At 43.1% G+C, this 22,179-nt stretch overlaps 3 protein-coding genes and 1 pseudogene across 17 annotated transcripts; 3 read left to right on the top strand and 1 right to left on the bottom strand.

Annotated features, from left to right (window-relative positions):
• Window positions 1-3,372: 3,372 nt before the first annotated feature.
• Window positions 3,373-4,155, top strand: LOC127773511 (uncharacterized; annotated as a pseudogene).
• A 1,302-nt stretch (window positions 4,156-5,457) lies between these two features.
• On the top strand, window positions 5,458-13,044 carry LOC127773528 (putative pentatricopeptide repeat-containing protein At1g19290). Of its 12 annotated transcripts, XM_052299619.1 has the most exons (6): window positions 5,458-8,545; window positions 8,893-9,094; window positions 9,184-9,539; window positions 12,057-12,238; window positions 12,429-12,496; window positions 12,799-13,044. In XM_052299619.1, the coding sequence occupies exon 1, from the start codon at window positions 5,629-5,631 to the stop codon at window positions 8,446-8,448; it is 2,820 nt and encodes a 939-aa protein (XP_052155579.1). In that variant the 5' UTR covers window positions 5,458-5,628; the 3' UTR covers window positions 8,449-8,545; window positions 8,893-9,094; window positions 9,184-9,539; window positions 12,057-12,238; window positions 12,429-12,496; window positions 12,799-13,044. The 12 variants fall into 12 exon arrangements, with proteins under 12 accessions (XP_052155579.1, XP_052155583.1, XP_052155582.1 ...); XM_052299623.1 differs by having other exon boundaries at window positions 8,893-8,943; window positions 9,022-9,094; window positions 12,057-13,044; XM_052299622.1 differs by having other exon boundaries at window positions 8,893-8,943; window positions 9,011-9,094; window positions 12,057-13,044.
• A 596-nt stretch (window positions 13,045-13,640) lies between these two features.
• Window positions 13,641-19,975, top strand: LOC127773342 (pentatricopeptide repeat-containing protein 10, chloroplastic). 4 transcript variants are annotated; one of them, XR_008017560.1, is made up of 4 exons: window positions 13,641-16,496; window positions 16,754-17,056; window positions 17,442-17,542; window positions 19,701-19,975. XR_008017560.1 is itself a non-coding variant. In XM_052299406.1 (1 exon), exon 1 carries the CDS (start codon window positions 13,801-13,803, stop codon window positions 16,180-16,182), a length of 2,382 nt encoding a protein of 793 aa, XP_052155366.1. In that variant the 5' UTR covers window positions 13,641-13,800; the 3' UTR covers window positions 16,183-16,710. The 4 variants fall into 4 exon arrangements, 1 of the variants encoding a protein (XP_052155366.1); XR_008017561.1 differs by lacking the exon at window positions 17,442-17,542; XR_008017559.1 differs by lacking the exon at window positions 19,701-19,975 and having other exon boundaries at window positions 17,442-19,609.
• A 102-nt stretch (window positions 19,976-20,077) lies between these two features.
• Window positions 20,078-21,950, bottom strand: LOC127773343 (60S ribosomal protein L15). Its single transcript, XM_052299407.1, has 4 exons — window positions 21,792-21,950; window positions 21,531-21,697; window positions 20,570-20,767; window positions 20,078-20,476 (listed from the first exon to the last, which is right to left on the bottom strand). The coding sequence occupies exons 1-4, from the start codon at window positions 21,793-21,795 to the stop codon at window positions 20,231-20,233; spliced, it is 615 nt and encodes a 204-aa protein (XP_052155367.1). The 5' UTR covers window positions 21,796-21,950; the 3' UTR covers window positions 20,078-20,230.
• Window positions 21,951-22,179: the final 229 nt, after the last annotated feature.

Raw genomic sequence — 22,179 nt, 5'->3', positions numbered from 1 at the left:
TAGAATGGTAACTTAGATGCAACTTGTTCAAAATTATAGTCATGTACCTCATATGCATAACGTGGAGAAGTCGTCATATCTCGTCAAAGGTGTAGAAGTCGATGTTCTCGTATTCCCTTACGCAATCTGGCCATGGTTAGTAGGAAACAAGAAACACACAAAAATATGCACGCTCCTATCAACTACTAGGTAGTGGCAACTCAAATATCACACATACTCAAGCTTTTAACCAAGCTCTTACAAGTTCTTACCAAAGCAAGCGGAATGGTGATGTACACCGACTTAACCAAGCACCCCAATGGAGGTTGGATGTATCGATGCCTTGGCAAACACTTGCTGTACGGCTGCAATCAGATCTGTGGAGCTCTGGGTAGGCTTAAATATGTAGCAAAGGAATAGCAAATGCTCAAATCAGAGAACGCAAAGTTGAATAATTGTTCAAAGTCAAGTACCGTGCTGGTCCTAGGCTAGAACGTACTAGAGACGCGAGCCTAGACACAAACGGTACCACAAAATAGCACCAGAAACAACTCAAGCACACTCTGATGTATGAAAGCAAACTCAAAGATACAACTAATTTTTCCTTTTGCTTCTTTCTTTCCTTTTCTTTCTTTTCTATTTTCTTTTCTTTTTCTTTTCTCTTTTTTTTTCTTGGTGCGGCTTTTCTTCTCTTTTTTTTTATGCACCTTTCTGCCTTTTTTTTCTTTCCTTTTTTTTATTTTTTTTTACCAAAAACAGACTTAAGGACCTCAATGTAAGATTACAGGGACTCAAATGTAAATATGAAAATTTACAGGGACTCAACTGTAAAGTCCACACCAAAATTAAAAATTATAAAACATGGAATGCTGAATTTATGCCGGTTCCGTTTTTCCAAATAGATCTCGAAACCGACACCAAACGAAAATTCACCAAGGTGTTTGACACAACTCGGAACAGGCGATACCGACGTGAGAGGGAGGGAGTCGGACTCAGATAAAGTGGGCGACAAAAGGAGATGGCGCCAGCCGGTCTTCACGCGTGGGGAGAGTTTGGAAAGTTTGGCCTTAGATGGAAACTAACCAACCTGATTGATCTAGTCTGCAAAACTTCCTCCAAAAACAGATTTGTTATCTTTTCTTTCTCTCCTCTTCCTCGCACAAGAGAAACAAGCACGGCCGAATACAGACGACAAACCCTTGATGCAACTCAGCAACTCCAAGACCGACCGACAAAAACTTCTGAAAACTAGAAAAACGAAACCCCGACAACAAGATGATTCCGTTTTCCTAGGTCCCGACGACAACAAAGACACGGCGGGGGCGATGACAGTGGTACGAAACGTGACCAGAACTCGAAACTCTAAACGAACTAAACGCTAAGACCAGCAACACGACTCGACAATGCAACACAAAACTCAACAAAGCAAAAACTGATAAAAACAATGCAATGGCACAATATGGCTAGGTACAGGATACAATTTTTTTTGTATGGCAATTTTCTGGTTATGGGTAGATAAAACTCACCGAGCAACGAAAGCTCTAATACCACCTGATGAACCCTGAGTTCCTCTCGACACTCAAGGCTGTTGTTGGCCCGATCTTTCGGTGAGTTGTGATAACTACGATTTGGGAGAAACGTTGACGATCCGACTACAACCATACAAGACGTTGCGTTACGCCTTAGCGATCGATACACCTCTCCGTGGGTTGTTGATCTTGCCGGTGCACATCAACCTTATTCCTGCAAGCAAATCGAAGAAACAAGCAAGAACAAGATAAAAGCAATCTGAATTGCAAATAGGAGTTAAATATGAATGATAAGTTGGTGTTCCGAAGAACAAGCAGACGGACGGTCTAGCCGACATGCGCGCTGCAAGCAAGTAGCAATGGCTAAACTTTAATCTATCAAAACCCAAGAAACCCTGAAGGGGTACCTAACTATTTATAGAGGTGAGAGGACGACCAAGAGGATCCAAGGGTCGTGCTCCACCAGATTGGGGCGCACCCCACATGGGCCCCACATGGGCCAGGGTCCCAAACAAAGTTACAAGCCCATTGGCCCAATACAGGTGACGCAGCACCTTGCTTCTGTGATTGCAGCCAAACGATATAGAATTCTGAGATGAGGCTGGATCCGTTGGAAGGAGGACTTCGAGAGCTTTCCATCAAGTACTCACGGGCCCAAAACGGAGCACGTATGTAGATTTGGCGGCCGTTTGAAATCAGCCATGTAACACGTGGCCGAATCAGATTGCAGCACATGGAGGACTTGATCTTGATGTCTTCTTGTTGATTCATGATGTGAGCAATGGTCGTATCCATAGTAGCCATGGTCACATCATCTATTTATGTCAACTTAGTTTCATGCATCATCCATTAGCACTTCAAAATGCACCCTAATAACATATATAATTAGGCATTAGGGTGGAGAAATTGGCATATAATCATATAATCATATACATGACGAATTCTAGTTTTGTTTGGTTGATGTACTATATAATAATCATGTGCAATGTAAAAATTGACATATAATTACTATAATGACATGCTAGACTACAATCAATTATCGTAAAACATAATTTTAATGGAAATGGAATTGATCTACTCATCAAACACATATACAAACTAATTCTATTTCTTTAGAGGATCTTATTCACAAATAACGAAAGAATTGATAGGATTCTAATTTGCGTAGAGGATTTTTTTTTTTAGATAATGGAATATAATATCCCGTTGCATAGAGGATTTGATTCGAGAAACCAACACCTTATTCTAAATTCATGGAAAATTTGATTCAGGAAGAATTAAGAGTTGAGGTCGTGTCCCATATGCATTGGTGCTGTTCAGCAGTGCTGGCTGCAGCAGTCAGCAACCTTATCTTAAAAATATGGCAAAATTTGCTACAGGATATTGAAAGATTGCGGCATTTGTTGTGAGACACTCGAAGATCATGTATTTGCTCATGGACACTGTAAAAAAGTGGTAATTAGCTACTGGACACTCCTCCCATTATTTTATTATTTTCGGTCAAAATGGAGAGAGAAACTTCGGTTAAAGACAAGTTTGCCCATGGGCCCACTTGTCAATCTCTCTTTCTCTGTTCTTCTTCTTCCTCTCTTTCTCTGTTCATCTCTTTCTCATTGCGCCGCCGCCGAGCTCCGCCATGGGCGAGCCGTCGTGCATCGTCGCCGTCGACGGTGAACCCCGGCTCTAGTGTCGACCAAACCGAGAGAGAAAGCCCTCAATCTCTTCGTCGCCCTCAAATCCCTCGCCGGCCATCAAGAAGACAACGCACGCTGTCACCGTAGAGCTATCTCCATCTCTGTCTCACCACCGTTCCATACTCACCTTAACATGCCGAAGATTTTTCCTTTTAATTCCATCCTCTCTCATGCATCGGATCGACGGGAACACCGTCGTGTCATCGCTGGCCTTGGAGCGTGCTCTGCGCGTTGCCGCCTTGACGTCATCGCCGTTCCGAGTGCAGTGGACCATTGCAGGCCGAGCCACCACGCCATCAGCTTCACCTCAACCTCCTCTCCATTTACCCCCAAGTACCCCATCCAATGGCGTAGCGATCTGGGAGATCGGCATATCTTCTCCAACTCCGGCCGCCGAGCTCCATCTTTGATATCTCCCTCTCCGGTGAGTCCCAATCCGATTCCTTGCCATGGTAGCCTCGCATGGACCTCTCTAACGCGAAAGACATGCATGCATGGCAGTCCTTCGAAGAAATCGAGCCATCACCGTTCATCCAAGGTGAAGCACCACCGCCGAGATATTCTGCGAGCCATCGTTGACGACCAAGCTTTGCCGACCTCATCCGTGCGCTGGGATGCCGCCGTGCGTCATCGCAGTCGGCGGTGAACCCCAGCGATGCACCGCCGCGGCCGCCCCGCCGTGGCCGAGCCATCCTAGATTGGACCGGCCACCGTCGCAAGGAAGAATGGGGAAAAGAAAAGAAGAGAGAGAGGAAGAACACGTGTCCAGGGGCATTTTAGTACCTGCACAGCTCTTTCTCTCTCCATTTTGACCGAAAATAATAAAATAATGGGAGGAGTGTCCAGCAACTAATTACCACTTTTTTGCAGTGTCCATGAGCAAATACACGATCTTCGGGTGTCTCACAGCAAAGGCCGCAATTTTTCGGTGTCCTGTAGCAAATTTTGCCTAAAAATATCCATGCTTTTACGTGTTACACGGCCTGTAGCCAACATTTTCTACCACCCTCCATTGGTTGCAGGGGCTAGAAATGGAAGCCTGCAATATTTTCACTTTTGGTATATTTTTCTTACACTCTATATCCTTTACATTTTTTCCCTTAATGTTATTGTGGCACTGTGTTCTTCATGGATATGCTTCTCTAGTATCATATTGACTGATGCCATTCACTTAATCGAAGATGATAACAAATTAAGAATGTGATGTCCAAACTTAAAAAAAAAGCCAACAAAGAGAATATATCCAAATGAAAATATGTGTTAAATAGATCGAAGAAAAACTAGGGTAAAAGAAGGGGTTCATAATTAAAATTCACTCGAAGCTGAGTCAGAAACAACAAGGGTCAAGAGCGAGCCACTTTTTTGGAAGTGTAAGGTGATGTTCTTTTCTCCCAAAGATGAAGATAAAGATAAAGATAAAGATTAAGTATTTTACACAAAATAAGGTGGTATTAATGTATGATTAATTGAGTTTTAATTATTACAAGCTTGAAAAATAGATTAATTTGATATTTTAGAGCAATTTTTATATAGAAAGTTTTCGCACGAAACACATCGTTTAGCCGTTTGAAAAGCGTGCCACGAGTATCTAAAATTTCATCCACTCTTTTCAGTATAAACAAACGAGACCTAAATTTCATATTGGGCAACATATTTTGACCAAGATTTTATAATGGACTAGGGTTAAATAATGTTTTCACTTAACACCATGCAACTTTTCTCAGTGAACTGGGGGTGAGCAAAACTAGGAAATATGTGATAGAACTTCATTTGATTTACACAAGGATATAATTATAAAAAGCAAAATATTTTATGTTTTCTTTGTTCTTTTCGGCGCGAGTGGTAACTGGTAACTAACTAGTTCTATTTTCTATTATATTTTTATTCATTTGCCCTCATTTTGTGCCACTTTAAATCATGTTCACAACATTATTTTAGTGTTATTTTCTGAAAAAAGTTGTTTTGTGATTTGCTATTTTTAACCATATTTATCTTAATAATACTATAGCACTAAAAATGATGATTTAAACTAGCTTTTTTCTGACAACTCTTTAATGTGCTCAACCCTAGTTCAAAGTGCCAACTAGTGCAAAGATACGTGGTGCTAAGTAAAAATGTTGGTTTGTCCTTACCCATTGTGAAACTTTCATCAAATGTGAAATTTATATATACTTATTATTTTTTTTTAATGGAGCTCAGCGTGGGAATGATAAGACTTTCCAGAGGCCCTAAGAATTGGGCCGAAAACTCCCAAACCCAAAGCCCTCTCCGCCCTTCCGCTCCCTTCTCCGGCTCTCCGCCCACCCGCCTCGACGCCGCCGCGCTCCTCGCCGGCCACATTCGTCGCGTTCACTTCATCCCTCACCGCCCCGCCGGCCGGCCGCCGCCGCCGCAACATAACCACCACGGTGACTATCGGCCGCTAGATGCCTCATGGCTGCCACTTCCTCCGGCCCCTCTCCTTCACCTGCCGCCGCCGCCGCCTCCACTCCTCCCTGCCACGCGCCGATGGCGACGGCACCGAGGCGGGCGCTGCCACCGACACCACCCTCCTCGGCCGCCTCACCCGGCTCCTCCTCCTCCACCGCTTCCCCGCTGCCGAGCGCCTCCTCGCGTCGTCCTCGCCCCTCACCCCCGCCCTCCTCCACGCCGCCCTCCGCCGCGTCCGCCTCGACCCCGACGCCGCCCTCCATCTCTTCCGCCTCGCGCCGTCCCGCCCCTCCCTCGTCTCCCACGCCCAGCTGCTCCACATCCTGGCCCGCGCCCGCCGCTTCCACGACGCCCGCGCCCTCCTCTCCTCCCTCCCTCCCCACGCCGAGCCTCTCTTTCCCCACCTCGCCGAGGTCTACAGGGACTTCACCTTCTCCGCTGTCTCCTTCGACTTGCTCCTCCGCGCCCATGCCGACGCAGGCCAGCTTTCCAGCGCCCTCAACGTGTTCGACGGAATGGGAAAGGTCGGTTGCCGCCCCTCCCTGCGGTCCTGCAATCGCTTGCTCAATAAGCTAGTGCAGTCTGGGGATCCAGGCATGGCGGCCATGGTGTATGAACAGATGCGGATTGCTGGAGTATTGCCCGATGAATTCACAGTGGCTATCATGGCAAAGGCATACTGCAGGGATGGGAGGGTGGCACAGGCAGTGGAGTTTGTGGAGGAGATGGAAGGGATGGGTTTAGAAGTGAATCTGGTGGCATATCATGCGGTGATGGATTGTTATTGTGGGATGGGATGGACCGAAGATGCGAGAAGGATATTGGAGTCGTTGCAGCGAAAGGGCTTGTCACCGAATGTGGTGACATATACCCTCCTTGTGAAGGGATACTGTAAGGATGGGAGGATGGAGGAAGCTGAGAGGGTGGTGAAGGAGATGAAGGAAACCGGGGATATTGTAGTTGATGAGGTGGCTTATGGTATGATGATCAATGGCTATTGCCAAAGGGGGAGAATGGATGATGCAACTAGGGTAAGAAATGAGATGAGGGATGCAGGGATACATGTGAACTTATTTGTCTATAACACAATGATCAATGGATTGTGCAAGTTGGGGAGAATGGAGGAAGTACAAAAAGTTCTACAGGAAATGGAGGACGTAGGGATGAGGCCGGACAAATACAGTTACAATACTCTAATAGATGGGTATTGCAGAGAGGGTTCCATGCGCAAAGCATTTGAAATGTGTCGCCTGATGGTAAGGAATGGTCTTGCAGCAACTACATTGACATATAACACACTCCTGAAAGGTTTTTGCTCTCTCCATGCTATTGATGATGCACTTAGATTATGGTTTTTGATGCTGAAGAGGGGTGTGGCACCTAATGAAATTAGCTGTAGCACTTTGTTGGATGGTTTGTTCAAGGCAGGTAAAACTGAGCAGGCCTTGAACCTTTGGAAAGAAACCTTAGCAAGGGGTTTAGCAAAAAACGTAATCACATTTAATACTGTTATTAATGGGTTATGCAAGATTGGGAGGATGGCCGAAGCAGAAGAGCTTCTTGACAGGATGAAGGAATTGAGATGCCCTCCGGATAGCCTAACTTACAGAACATTATTTGATGGTTACTGTAAACTAGGTCAACTAGGTACAGCTACTCACCTTATGAATAAGATGGAGCATTTAGGTTTTGCTCCTTCAGTTGAAATGTTCAATTCTTTCATTACTGGACATTTTATAGCTAAGCAATGGCACAAGGTGAATGATATCCATAGTGAAATGAGTGCAAGGGGACTTTCTCCTAATTTAGTCACTTATGGAGCTCTGATAGCTGGATGGTGCAAAGAAGGAAATTTGCATGAGGCCTGTAACTTGTATTTTGAGATGGTTAACAATGGTATGAACCCAAATGTGTTCATATGCAGTGCGTTAATGAGCTGTTTCTATAAGGAGGGGAAGGTTGATGAGGCAAATTTGGTGCTGCAAAAACTCGTAAATATTGACATGATTCCAGGTTGCAGTTTAAGCACGATTGAGATTGATAAAATATCACATGTCGTTGATACTATTGCTGATGGGAACCCTCATTCTGCAAATGTGATGTGGAATGTTATTATATTTGGGCTATGCAAATCAGGAAGGATTGCAGATGCTAAAAGTTTGTTTGAGAGTCTACGGAACAAGAGATTTCTCCCAGATAATTTCACTTATTCTAGCCTCATTCATGGTTGTGCTGCTTCTGGGTCTATTGATGAAGCTTTTAGTCTGAGGGATGTGATGTTGACCGCTGGTCTCACTCCAAATATTATAACGTACAATTCTCTTATCTATGGCCTCTGCAAGTCTGGGAAGCTATCAAGGGCAGTTAACCTTTTCAATAAGTTGCAGTCGAAGGGTATATCGCCGAATGGTATCACATATAATACACTTATAGATGAATACTGCAAGGAAGGAAAAACAACAGAAGCTTTTAAATTAAAACAAAAGATGGTAGAGGAAGGTATTCAGCCTACCGTAATAACCTATTCTATACTGATCCATGGTTTGTGTACTCAAGGGTATATGGAAGAAGCAATCAAGTTACTGGACCAAATGATTGAGAACAATGTAGATCCGAATTATATTACATACTGTACACTGATTCATGGTTACATTAAATCTGGTAATATGGAAGAGATTTCAAAGCTTTATGATGAGATGCATATCCGTGGACTTCTCCCAACCAATTGGATTGGAAATTGGAAACGATCAGATCCTGTTGTTGTAAACAACTGGAACAGAAAAGGTGGTCATATGAAGACGTACAGTCAGTGCTAGCTCATCTTTGAATATGCTTTCCATACTTGTAAGTGCTGGTCACTTGTGGATTATGTGAGAAAGCTCATGAGGGTATTGCTGACCTGAAGAGGAATCGGTAAGTGAATCCTTGCCTGGTGGGCTTGTTTAAAACCTCTATACTTTCAGCCGGTTATATTTATTTGTTGTTTATTTTTGTTGGCAATGCCATATAACAAACTGATCTTTCTATTTTAAAATACCACATTAACTTCAAAGTTTGAATTTGAAGTTCATGAACTGAAAATAGGCCTTGTACTTTTTCTCGTTTGCAACATGGTTTTCCTCTCCCTGGATAGTGCGCCTTATTTTCTTGCATGGTTCTTTCTTTTATATTCTAGACTTCTAATACTATCTCCTTCCCCAAATAAGGGATTTTGTATGCATACCATCCCTCATTTTTTTCCCGTCTATTGGTTGTTTTAGTTTGTTCGAGGAAGCTTTCCTGGATAAGGACATGCCCTAGAGGAGAACCTGGTAGCTTCAACAAAACTTTTTTATCACTAAGTACAGTGTATCCAGAAGTTCTCATGAATCATGCCAGTTGAATGCCAGCTTAAGGAAAGAATGGATTCAGATGATCCTTTTTGTGCTAAGGTGAAAACAAAAGAGAAGCAGTTGCAGAAAAGTAAGGATTTCTTGGAACTCTTTTCTACTGATTAATTTATTTGAAAACATAATTAAATTGAATGCATTTTACTGTCTGTCTTTTATGAGGATACTGGCTCAAAATGCTTATTGATTTGGTGGAAAGCATGACAACTTGATGAGGACATCCTCCACTATTACCCGCTGGCAAAGACGCAAAAGTCGGACGGCGACCGTGCGAGCCTCTGAAAAATCCCACCTTGCTTAGCTTGGGAGGAGGAAGCCACCTTTAAAGGGAGAGCCACCCTTCCCCTATCGGACTAGTCTTTTAGGGAGATTGGGCCTTTCCCCGAGTGGGTGTGCCTATGAATTGTTGGGGTCCGGGCAACCTTAATTTATTGGGCCTTGGTCAATCCCACCTGGGCCGGATTGTTATCACAACTTCTCCAATCAAAGTGATGAAGAGGACAATGTGGTACTCCTAGGTGATACAACTAGTAATTTATATCTATCAATTTTACCTAGTTGCCTAATACTTTTCAGAATGTAACTAGCTGCCTAGTTATTAATCCAATTGTTTTAATTTAATGTTTAGAAAGAATGGATTGAAGGTCTTGCAGCAAATTTCATTTCCTTTTCAATCCTAATTGCCTGACAAACTTTACATTTCAATGCAAAAAAGGATGAGGTTAAAACTTTCCAATTATGATAAGAAAAATATTGATGTTTTTGTTTCATGTGTTTACTTAAATTGTATGTAAGAACCTTTTGATGAAATCACAATTGCACTTTTGGTAAAAAAGAGTCATAATTGCACTGTTGTACTAAAGTACTCCCTCCATCCCATAATATAAGGGATATTCCCTTTTAGGTAAGATTAAGGATAGCGAGACAATACTAGAATCCCCCTATTAAATGAGATTTGCTTGTGGGTGAGTGGGTTGTTGGGGGTTAAAATAGGTAGAAATTTGAATTGAAATTGATAGATGTGACAAGTAATACACCAAAATCCCTTATATTATGGGATGGAGGGAGTAATACATAGTACTCCCTCTGCTCCGTTTTATAGGGCATATAAGTTTTTTCACAAAGAGACCAAGTTACGAGAGTGCGGCACGATTTCTTCTGGATATGTCCCGATTTCTTATGGATGTGTCCCTAATTAAGCCTTAATCCAAGGCATGCAGAATTCCTGGCTCTCCTCCCACAGTTCACACATGCATGGCTTGCTGAGTAGTTGCATGCAGATACCCAAGTGTTACATTACATGCGATCATGTGCATGCAAAACAGAAGGGCATCCTGGGAACAAATGCAGCTGAGCGCACAATACTCCCTATATTCTAGGACACTGTCAAAAAATTTATGCGCCCTATAAAACGGCACGGAGGGAGTAGTATACGACAATGCATAGAAACCATGTGCATTATGAACTATACTTTTATTTTTCTTAAATATATTCAAGTTCAATTGGATGAAAATGCCTGCGTATTTATATTCACCAAATGGCGTGTTACAATTTATTTTGTTGAAATTTGATGCAGTACCTAGTCCTGGTGCAAACTCTATAGGTTGATGTTCTTACTTTGTTCTGACTTCTGAGCAAATTGGCTCCAGAAAATTATCCACTACACTTCCGCCGAGATGTTCAAAACTACAATGACATTTTATTTAATGGCGAGTACACCCATTTTTTTTCTTACTTCTCTTATTTAGTAAACATATGTCAGGCTTTTTTTAATCCCATTTTCCAGCTGATCCAGTTCTGTGGCGAGCTGTTACATATCTCACATGGCCACTACTCCCTCTGTCCCAAAAAAAGGCAAACCGTGGGTTTCCGTGCCAACATTTGACCGTCCGTCTTATTTAAAAAAATTATGAAAAAAATTAAAAAGATAAGTCACGCATAAAGTATTAGTCATGTTTTATCATCTAACAACAATGAAAATATTAATTATAAAAAATTTTCATATAAGACGGATAGTCAAACGTTGGCACGGAAACCCACGGTTTGCCTTTTTTTGGGACAGAGGGAGTATCTTTTTCCAGTACCATTTCCTCTGAATTAAATAGCACAAAGTTCTAGGAATATAAATCAGTAGCCCTTGATTTTTTTTAAACACCCAAAGCTTCCTGTGTTAATGAAGCTTTAGTTTTTTGTGCATATATTTACTGCTGAGGTTCATGAGCTTCTAAAATGCTGCATATAACAACAATATAACAAAGATTAGTGTAGTGCTAAAAATTCTCCATCTGCAAGTCATTTATTTAAATCGAATGTAGTAACATGTGGTCAGTATGACCAGTGACCTAATAATCTCTGGGTACCTCTATCAGGTCAGTGGCTGAGACTGTTCTATAAGTGATAGAAGTATTGAGAAACCTGTATAATGTGTTATTGAAGTTAGCAGTTATCCTCTAATATGCCTCAGGAAGCTTGGGAAATAGTTTACTGTCCCACTGATTGAATTGCTAGCCCACATTTTGCTTAAGTGGTGCTATGATAAATCTGGAGTGATAGTTTAATAGATAAAGGTTCGATAAAAAAATGAATATGAATCAGCAAATGCAGGATCAAATTTTGCTTAATGCCATATACTGTATTTTTCTATTTTCAAATACTATGTTCATACCAGGCATTTTAGGTTTGTTTAAGCTAATTATCTGTCACTGTGATTGTTCATTGTTCTTACATGCAAACAGGTGAGAGCTGAAAAACAAAATTCAATTTACAGCTTGTCTTTGGTCAAAATGCTATCAGTCTAAAATTTTGATATACTGTTAAACTGAATGTCTCAAGCATTGCTCTATGTCCTTTGCTAAATGATGATGTTCCAAAACATCTTTTATCTCCTTTTCGTGAAGTATCAATTCTGTGATTAATTGATGATTTTGTTGCTAGTGACTTGATGTTTAGTATGGTTTTGTGGTAATAATATTGACAGCTATCAGAAACTTAGAATCCAGAACTTAGTTGATAGCTGATATTGCTATATTTTCCAGGAAATGTTGCCTTTGCTTCTTCCGCTCTTAAACTCGTCCTTAGTGAAGAAGTTTCTTCTACCTTTGTCCAAAGATAGATCAGCATTCAGCAAGTCCTTCTGGTGATGAAGGCTTAAAACAGACTGCCCTATCTGTTGCTCCAGTCCTAGCATTCCCTTAGTAGCTCTCCCATGTCAACACAGGTACTATTCTTTCTAATTGCCCTCAAATCTTTTATCATTTATAGTAACTTACCATCTTAACTTGTAAAGGAAACTCATTTCATGTTAAATAGTGGAAGATGACAGGCGTTTATCATATCACTGTTGAGTGATGCACATCATTTCAGCTCACATATACATTCTTGACAAAGCATTGTCTATGATGTTTTAGTGATGGTATATCAATGGAACTATGCAATCCACACCACATTTCCGATATTCGATGGTGTTTGTTTTCTGGTAAAGCTGCTACGTGAATTCTACTACTGCTTTGTTTGTTGAAGTTGAGTAATGCAATCTGGAATCCATTAAGTAAACTCTTATCCGTTTTGATATATAAGTTGCTCTGTATTGATTTGTGTTAACTATAAGTCTACATCAGCTGTTTACCTGTTGCCAGCAACTATCTTTCTAACACCTGGTTTGAACAGGGAGCAAACTATCTGACAAAAAAATGAAGTTTCAGAGCGCTTTAGTTCATAGTTGGTTTCAAGTTCAAAATATGAGCAGACTAGATTGATATACTCTTGTTTGTTTCACAGAGATTGCATTGTGCGCCTTATGATATAGGAGTAGCTTTTAGGTCGGAGGACGCTATTTATCATCACGTCTGATCTGAAGACCTGAAAAATCACAAGCCAACTCACACCAAGAAAATCACAAATCTACTCTTGTACAGATTCCAGCCTCGCGTCGAGTGTTTAGTTAAATGTGAATGTTACATGACAGCAGATCAGTGTACAGTATATATTACTATTAATTTTATTTGATTTGATGTAATTCCGATTCCTGCAGTCTTGTGTAATGCCCTGACCTGGTATACTCCCTCTGTCCATAAATATAAGCATCTTATGAGTTTTGGCACGGATTAATGTTGAGATAAAATTACTTTAATGCCCCTGGGAGTTTTATTGGAAAATATCATGCCTAGCAATGCAATAAACAGTGGAATTGCAGGGAATTTCGAGTGGTTGGATTGGGAAATTACAAGGGGTGGTTGGATTGGAAAAGCAGTACTTTTAAAAGTTTATCGATAAATTTTAAATGCTACTTCTCCGTTTCACAATGTAAGTCATTCTAGCATTTCACATTTATATTGATGTTAATAAATCTAGACATCAATATGAATATGAGAAATGTTAAAATGACTTACATTGTGAAACATGCTAGAATGATTTACATTGTGAAACGGAAGGAGTAGAAATGGTTATATTTGTGAATGGACAGAGGGATTATTCAAGATAATCCATCGACATTAGCTAGCCTCTCATGTTACGTACTGTACGAGACCCTCGTGTACAGACTACTGATGCATACTGTTGTGTGATTCAGATTAATGGCACGGATGCGCGATGAGATTCAGATATTCTCGCAAGGAAAATCATCAGGATGCCGTTGATTGACAGTTGGCGCTGAACTGGGTTCACTCTCCTCCCGCCAAATCCCGTCCACCCGCTGCCGCCCATCCGTATCCCGAAACCCCATCGCCTCCGCTCCCCTCCGCGCCATCGTCGTAGGCTAGTAGCTCTCCCTGGTCGGCGGCGATGGACGCCACCGGCCGCGGGGTTTTCCCCAACAAGCCCGCCCTCCCTGCCGGCCCCAAGAAGCGCCCCCCTACGCACACGGTGCTCCTGCCGGCCACGCCGCCGCCGCGGCCGTCGCGCTCCTCGCTCCCGCTCGACTCGCTTCTCCTCCACCTCACCGCGGCCCCGCCGCCGCCGCAGCCGCCCGCCACGCGCCGGCCGCACCCCACCCCGACCCCGCCGCACTCCTTCCTCTCCCCCGCCGCGCAGTCCCTCGTGGCCGCTATCTCCTCGCAGCCGCTCCCCTCGCTCCCGGCTTTCCTCTCCTCCCGCCGTGACGAGCTGCTGCGCTCTGACCTCCCCTCCCTCCTCAAGGCGCTCGAGCTCTCCGGCCACTGGGAGTGGGCTCTCGCGCTCCTCCGCTGGGCCAGCGACGAGGGCGCCGCCGATGCCGCTGCGCTCGAGATGGTCGTCCGCGCGCTCGGCCGCGAGGGCCAGCACGACGTCGTCTGCGACCTGCTCGACGAAATGCCGCTCCCGCCCGGATCACGCCTGGACGTCCGCGCCTACACCACGGTGCTTCACGCGCTCTCCCGCGCGGGCCGGTACGAGCGCGCGCTCCAGCTGTTCGCCGAGCTCCGGCGCCAGGGGGTGGTGCCCACGATCGTCACCTACAACGTCGTGCTCGACGTGTACGGCCGGATGGGGCGCTCGTGGCCGCGTATCGTCGCTCTACTGGAGGAGATGCGTGCCGCCGGCGTCGAGCCCGACGACTTCACTGCCAGCACAGTGATCGCGGCATGCGGCCGTGATGGCCTCCTTGATCAGGCGGTCGCCTTCTTTGAGGACCTCAAGGCCCGTGGCCACGTCCCGTGCGTTGTCACATACAATGCACTCCTGCAAGTGTTTGGCAAGGCCGGGAACTACACTGAGGCGCTGCGGGTGCTCAAGGAAATGGAGGATAGTGGCTGCCAGCCAGATGCCGTCACATACAATGAGCTCGCCGGGACATATGCCAGGGCTGGGTTCTTTGAGGAGGCTGCCAAGTGCCTTGACACAATGACCAGCAAGGGATTATTGCCTAACACATTCACGTACAATACTGTCATGACGGCATACGCGAATGTCGGTAGGGTGGATGAAGCACTAGCTCTGTTTGATCGAATGAAGAAGAATGGGTATGTTCCGAATGTGAACACCTACAATCTTATCTTTGGTATGCTGGGGAAGAAATCAAGGTTCACCGCGATGCTGGAGATGCTTGAGGAGATGTCAAGGAGTGGATGCACACCGAATCGGGTCACCTGGAACACGATGTTGGCCGTCTGTGGGAAGCGGGGTATGGAGGACTATGTCACCAGGGTACTCAACGGGATGAAATCTTGTGGGGTTGAGCTGAGCCGAGATACCTACAACACACTGATATCTGCCTATGGTCGATGTGGTTCGAGGACCTATGCTTTTAAGATGTATGATGAAATGATCAGTTCTGGCTTCACCCCTTGCCTCACCACATACAATGCTTTGCTGAATGTGCTGTCAAGACAAGGTGATTGGTCCACTGCTCAGTCCATAGTAAGCAAAATGCTGAAGAATGGTTTCAAGCCGAATGATCAGTCATATTCACTACTGCTCCAGTGCTATGCAAAGGGTGGCAATGCAGCTGGGATAGAGTCTATCGAGAAAGAAGTTTATGTCGGTACAATTTTTCCTAGTTGGGTTATCTTGCGGACACTTGTGATCGCAAACTTCAAGTGCCGTAGATTAGAAGGGATTGAGAAGGCATTTCAAGAGGTAAAGGCACAGGGTTACAAGCCTGATCTTGTCATATTCAACTCCATGCTTGCAATGTATGCAAAGAATGGATTATATAGCAAGGCCACAGAGATGTTCGATTCAATAAAGCAGAGTGGGCTGAGCCCTGATCTAATCACTTACAACAGCTTAATGGACATGTATGCCAAGTCCAATGAGTCTTGGGAAGCTGAGAAAATACTTAAACAGCTCAAAAGTTCTCAGGTGAAGCCTGACGTTGTGTCATATAACACCGTCATAAACGGATTCTGCAAGCAAGGTCTGATCAAAGAAGCTCAGAGGATCCTATCTGAGATGATTGCTGATGGCATGGCTCCATGTGTTGTAACTTATCACACACTAGTTGGAGGATACGCCAGCCTGGAGATGTTTAATGAGGCAAGAGAGGTTGTCAACTACATGATTCACCACAACTTGAAGCCTATGGAGCTGACATACAGGAGAGTAGTCGACAGTTACTGCAAAGCCAAGCGGTATGATGAGGCCCGTGAGTTCCTGTCTGAAATTTCAGATACTGACCAAAATTTTGATCAGAAGTTGCAGCACATGCTTGAAGCCCGTATAAAGGATGCTCAATTTGGAAGATAAGCTACTATGCCAACGTGTATCATCTTATGTCATTTTTATCTTTGTGTGCTCTTCAAGGATATGGAGTTTCCAAGTTTTGATAGGGAAGTCAGTGTAGTATTACTTGTGAAGAGCCTGCATTTGCCATGGGTGGCACGCTACTGCACCTGCAAATGGTGCCGCACAACGTCAAATTAAATGGATTTTCCTCTCATCTTCAACAGGTGTACAGTGTACTTCTGAAGTCACATTCGCGGTGCCTAAGTACAGAATCTGGTAGATTGTCCGATTGTTCTGAAGAGTCAAGATTGATTTGATCTAGTGCAGCTTAATCGGTTAGCAGCATTATCAATTTCTTATGGACTGGATTGTCCATGTGTTTTTCGATTTTCAGGTCACTTGTTTATGCTTGAATGGTTTCTATAGGGCTAACCTGTTTATAAAAAAAAAATGTAGAATACCATGTTTTTTTTGACGCAATAGAATACCGTGTTAGACTTTTGAACTATCCATTGATAATGATAATAAAGTCTATATTGGAGTAATAAATTGCCTTAAATGTAAACAAACACAGTTATGTGTGCTATTTCAGATGGTGTTCTCTCCCTACAATCTCCTGCTTTTCCATGCATCGTGTTTTGTTGGGCTGAATCAGTTGTTCAACATTGAGATAGATAAGTTACTTTGAATCCACTGATCTGTTTTGTTCAGAAAAGAATCCACTGCAATCTCAAATATTATGTTTCCACTTAAATGCACTGTATTTTATTCTCTATCTATTCCAAAGTCCAAACTGTTTTCGGAGCTAGTACCGTTATCTTTTCAGGTTAACAAGCCAACTATCCCACTAGGAGCTGGAGCTGGAGCTGCACTTGTATCAGCCTTTGCTACTATGGTAAATAAACTTAGTCAAGAAAATAAAACAAATTCCACTTACTATGTATGCAGATCATTTTTAAATATATGGGATCATGAAATCTTGAAAACTGGTACCTCAAATACATTATCTTTTTAGTTATTGGAGAATTATTTTTTAATGTTAGCCTCTATAACCAGTGCCTTTTCATTTCCAAAGAGAAAAGGTAGCACCATAAAGATAAAAGTTTCACATATGGTTGAGCAGGTACTCCATAATATGTTTTAATTAATATATGCAAATAACTAGTCTAATGAACTTTGTTTGTACTTTATGCAGTTGTGCTAATTTATCAAGAGCTTTAGGTAATTTGTTTATTTTATTTCTCGGTCTGTCAGAATGACATGTTCCATGTGTGTTGCAGACTGCATTGCGTCACAGCAGAGCTTTGGCCGTAGATAGTTATTGGATTGGAGCGTGGCTCTTTTTATTACCATTATTCTGGGAACCACATATTCGATCAATGTAAAAGAACACATTTCTTTATTTCTTGATTTTGTTTTTTTTAAAATTAACTAAGAATAGTGCAACCCATTTATTTTTGTGTTCATATTATTTTTGTGCAATGCGGAACTTTAATAGGGAATAGAGCAACTTCTGTCTATTTTGCAAGGAATATATCTCCAATTATAAAACCACATATAACATATTGTCGAAACATGCTATGTTGGAATATTCCTAAATAGTATTCGGTTCTCCTTGCAGTGTACTTTTTGGACCTCTATATATGTTTATATGTTTACTTGAAAAGGAAAAGAAAATGGAATGGATGCTTTGACATGCAGTTGTATTTTTGTTTCCTGCATTACTTTTAGTATTTAACGGTTTTGATCATGAAGTTAGCATTTACCTACACTTTTATGACCAAAGAGCTGACATTTCATTTGAGAAAAAAAACAGTTGTAATTACATTTTTTTTCTTGTGACATCCCATTTTGTTCATCTACAGCTGCCATCCTTGAGATGGAAGAGATTTGCTGTTGTTGCAGCACTCTGTATACTAGCAGACTAGCAGTCTGCAATAATAGTTCAGTGGGCATTTTTAGTCTTTCAGTGTCAGTTTTTTTTTTAGGGTCAGCGACTGCTTTTCAACTAAGAAAAACCACTAGTGAAAAATTAGGTTTGCCAATCTTAGGCCCTGTTTGGATACGGGCATGGTTGTTGAGGCGTCGCTATAGCGTCGCCATGGCGTCGCTAAGGCGTCATGGCGTTCGGCGACCTCTAGGGCGTCCTGTCGCCATAGGCTTCTCTGCCTTACAGGCATGAACTGAAGGAGAGGGTAAGAGGAGAGGGGAAAAGTACAATGTCTTGCTGCTGGTCCTCCCTGGCTGCGTCCTTTCTCCTTCTTGTGCTGATGGGGAGTAGAAGGACTGCTGCTGTTGTGCCATATGAGAGAGAAAAGGTGGAGGAGAGGAAGCTGCTGGCTATAAGAAGTGAGAGGATAGGAGAATGGTCTGCTTGCTGCATCGAGGAGAGAGAGAGAGAGAGAGAGAAAGATGGATGAGAGGAGCTTTGTTGCAGTGCTGCATGATGGGGGGAGAGAGATCGATGTAGATGAAGTGGCGGCTGCTGGGTAGGATTAAATTGCTGCTTGCTAGGTCAAGAGAGGAAAGTAGTGGGCCTATGCTAGGTAAGTGCTTGAATGGACCACTATTGGGCTGGGCTGTGATGAATAGAGTACCTATTAGTGTATTTACAGCTCATATTTCTTATTCTTTCTATCTTTTCACTACACGTAAGACGTTGCCACGCCATACGCCTTATTACTATTGAGGTAAGGCGGTGGTGGGTTGTCATACCTTGCCATACCGCCTTAATAACCTTGGATACGAGGACTAATTTTTAGTCCCTGTCACATCGGATGTTTGGGCGCTAATTAGGAGTATTGAACAATATAAATGATAAAACCCATTCCATAGCCCTGGACTAATTCGTGAGACGAATCTATTGAGCTTAATTAATCCATGATTAGCCTATGTGATGCTATGGTAAACATGTGTTAATATGGATTAATTAGGCTTAAAACATCCGTCTCGCGAATTAACTCTCATTCATGCAATTAGTTTTATTATTACTATATGTTAAATAGTGTCAAACATCCGATGTGACAAGGACTAAAGTAGTCCATGATCCAAACACCACCTTAGTTATATTCTCATATGGATTATTCTATAAAACTAGATTTTATGGTCTGCTTAATTACGAGGTGTTGTCTCGTACTTTAGAGACTCCTTGTTTTCGCTACCCACCCCAATTTGGATATCCTTACTAACAGAAAGATAATTGTTGATAATGGGCTGGTATGCTTCTGAATTAGTTAGTTGCGACAGTAGTATGTGTTGTTTGCAGCTAAGCCATAGGCCTGTTGTGGCCTTGCTGTATTCATCCGTGGTTTTCTTTATTGTTGTCTTTGTGTTTATTCATCTGTGTTTTTCTTATTTGTCATGCAGCCTAGCTATTAGCTTCAGTATGTTTAATGTGATAAGCATTTTCATTGTCAAAAAAAAAATCTTTACTTGTATATAGTTATACTTGCTGTGCATATAATTATGATGATTTGCCATTTCTTATGGCTCATTTGTTGATTTTCTTACAAGTTTGGATTGTTCCTAAAACTGATTAGGTAGATGGATGCAAAGACCACGGATAGAAGATCAGATCCTGATGATAGTCCAGCAGTCCCGGTAGAAACAAATTAGAGGTCTTGCAATGCCACAAATATTGAAGGTTGGGAAAAGCCAAAGATGAGGAAAAAACGTTCTGCTATTATGGCAGACAAACATATTCTATCATCCCTTCATGTTTTATTGTGTTGATTCTCTGTTAACTCGGACCTTTATTCTGCTTGAGTTTATGTTATGGACAACCTGACCTACCATATTGCATAGCATAGACATGGTAATTGTGAAACAGGTTATCTTTCCAAACATTCAAACATTGGTAAAGCAGATTTACTTTCTGGAATCACGATCAAAGGAAAGACAATAGCACGAAGTCAGATAGTTAATACCAACTATAAATAACACCCTGAAAATGCCAAATCATGAGATATTCGATAACTGAATAATTCTCTCTCATCACAAGAAAATAGACAGATAATTAATGTCTGCAAGGGACAGATTCCACTGTAACGAAACACCAAAGCACATAAGCTTAACGGTAGCGACGAAGAGAGACGGTCTGGTTGCGCTTCCAGGTGGCCCTGCGGGAAGGTCTGGCCTTGTGGTGAGTGTGGCCTTTGCCGCGCAGGCCACGGTACTTCTTGCCAGCAGAGGTGAGGCCACGGAGCTCACGGTGCTTGTGCACAGGCTTGCAGAGCCAGTTGATCCTTGGGTCATTGCGGATAGCGCTGTGAGCAACATCCACAAGGATGATCTCAAAGTACTTGTAGGTGGAGTCCTACATTAAGCCAATGAAAACAAAGGAATTAATGAAAAGCAGCTGAAATTTTTTTTGCCATCTTCCGCAAGATCCCAGTGAAATCAAATATACCTCATTCACCCAGTAGGAGTTGAGCACCCTGAGTCCACCCAGCTTGCGTCCAGCTCTCTCCTCAGCAACTGACCTCTTGTTCCTCTGGAACTTGAGCTGGGTAATACCCTGGTGTTTGGGCTTGCCATAGACAATACCCTTGGGCACTGGCCTCTTCCTGCCACCACGCCTGACGCGAACACGGTAAACCACATAGCCCTGAAAGCAAGGTCAAAAAATAGTTATGCACAATATTTGGATTATAGGGCCAAAACATTCAAAAGTGAATCAGACAGCAGCATGTGAATACATTTTGGCTAAACAATTGGAGCAACCATACAAAATTGTGCTAGAGTATCATTAGCAAACTAATAGTACAAACAACACAATACAGTTTTATCAACCTTGAGCATTAAATTGCTAAATGCTACATAATCAATGCAGTATAAACACAGACAACCAATGTACCATGTCAATTCCAAGTAAAATAACACATCAAAACATGTCTTTTGTAAGACAATTACAATCACAAGGAATGTTAATACATTGACAAAGGCATCCCTTTAAAATGTAGTAGAGAACCTAAGCTACTGCAGTGATACAATCAAATGAAAATGGCGCATTAAGCGCCACTATAAAAAACTAAACCGGTGGTTAACTGATGCTCTGCCTGCTAACATATGGCGGATCTAGGTTAAGTAGATAAAAAACAGCACGACAAAACTAAACTTCCATTTCCAGAAACCAGACCAGTCCTTCAACTTGCATTGAAGGCATACAAGCAGAATTAATAAAATAAATGGCTCTACACATTTTCCGCATTCACGATGATCGGCTGGACCTGCAAATCTATCTAAAAATCTCTACAAATTAGACGGCTACCAGCAGCAACCAAGGCGAAATCCATCGTCGATTGATACAGATCCGCGGGCACAGTAGTAAGAGCGAGAGAGGGGGACAGTCTAGTAAGAAGGGAAGCGACCTGCTTGGCCTTGTAGCCGAGGCGGCGGGCCTTGTCGGGGCGGGTGGGGCGGGTGAGGCGGACGATGGCCGGCTGCTGGCGGTACTCCCAGCAGCGCACGCGCTGCACGAACCTCATCACGTCCGACTGCTTCCTCCTCCATAGCTCCGACACGTACTTGTACGCCCCTGCACCTCGCAGCAAAAACCGGGCGCATCAGAAGAGAGGAGAGATGGAGGGGGAGGTCGACGAGGAACAGGCGGAGGAGGAGGAGGAGCTCACCCATGTCTCTTGCTGCGGCGGCGGCGGTGGCGGAGGTGGAGCGGGAGAGAGAGGCTGGTAGGGTTTGCGTGGATGCGCGTGGTGGAGGAGGTTAGATAGAGGAGGTTTACGGTTGTAGGCCTGGGGAATGGGTCGCTGATGGGCCATATTTGGGCCATAGGTGCAGTGAGCCCTACCAGAATGAGCCCAGCAGCCTGCTGCTCCTTTTCAGCCTGCCCCGCCGTTAGGAATAAGTTCATATGAGGCCCCTTAACTTGTCAACGAATATGATTTTCGTCGTTCAACCAGAATCCAGAAACCGGTGCAATACAGGTCTCATAACGGTTTGGATGGCTTTTTTTTTTTTTTTTTTTTTTTTGCTTACGTGGCTTAATTGACCGGTCTTCAT

The sequence above is a fragment of the Oryza glaberrima genome, chromosome 5, assembly GCF_000147395.1.
Source record: "Oryza glaberrima chromosome 5, OglaRS2, whole genome shotgun sequence".
Lineage (NCBI taxonomy): Eukaryota > Viridiplantae > Streptophyta > Magnoliopsida > Poales > Poaceae > Oryza > Oryza glaberrima.
This window is presented reverse-complemented; position numbering and strand designations above follow the sequence as displayed.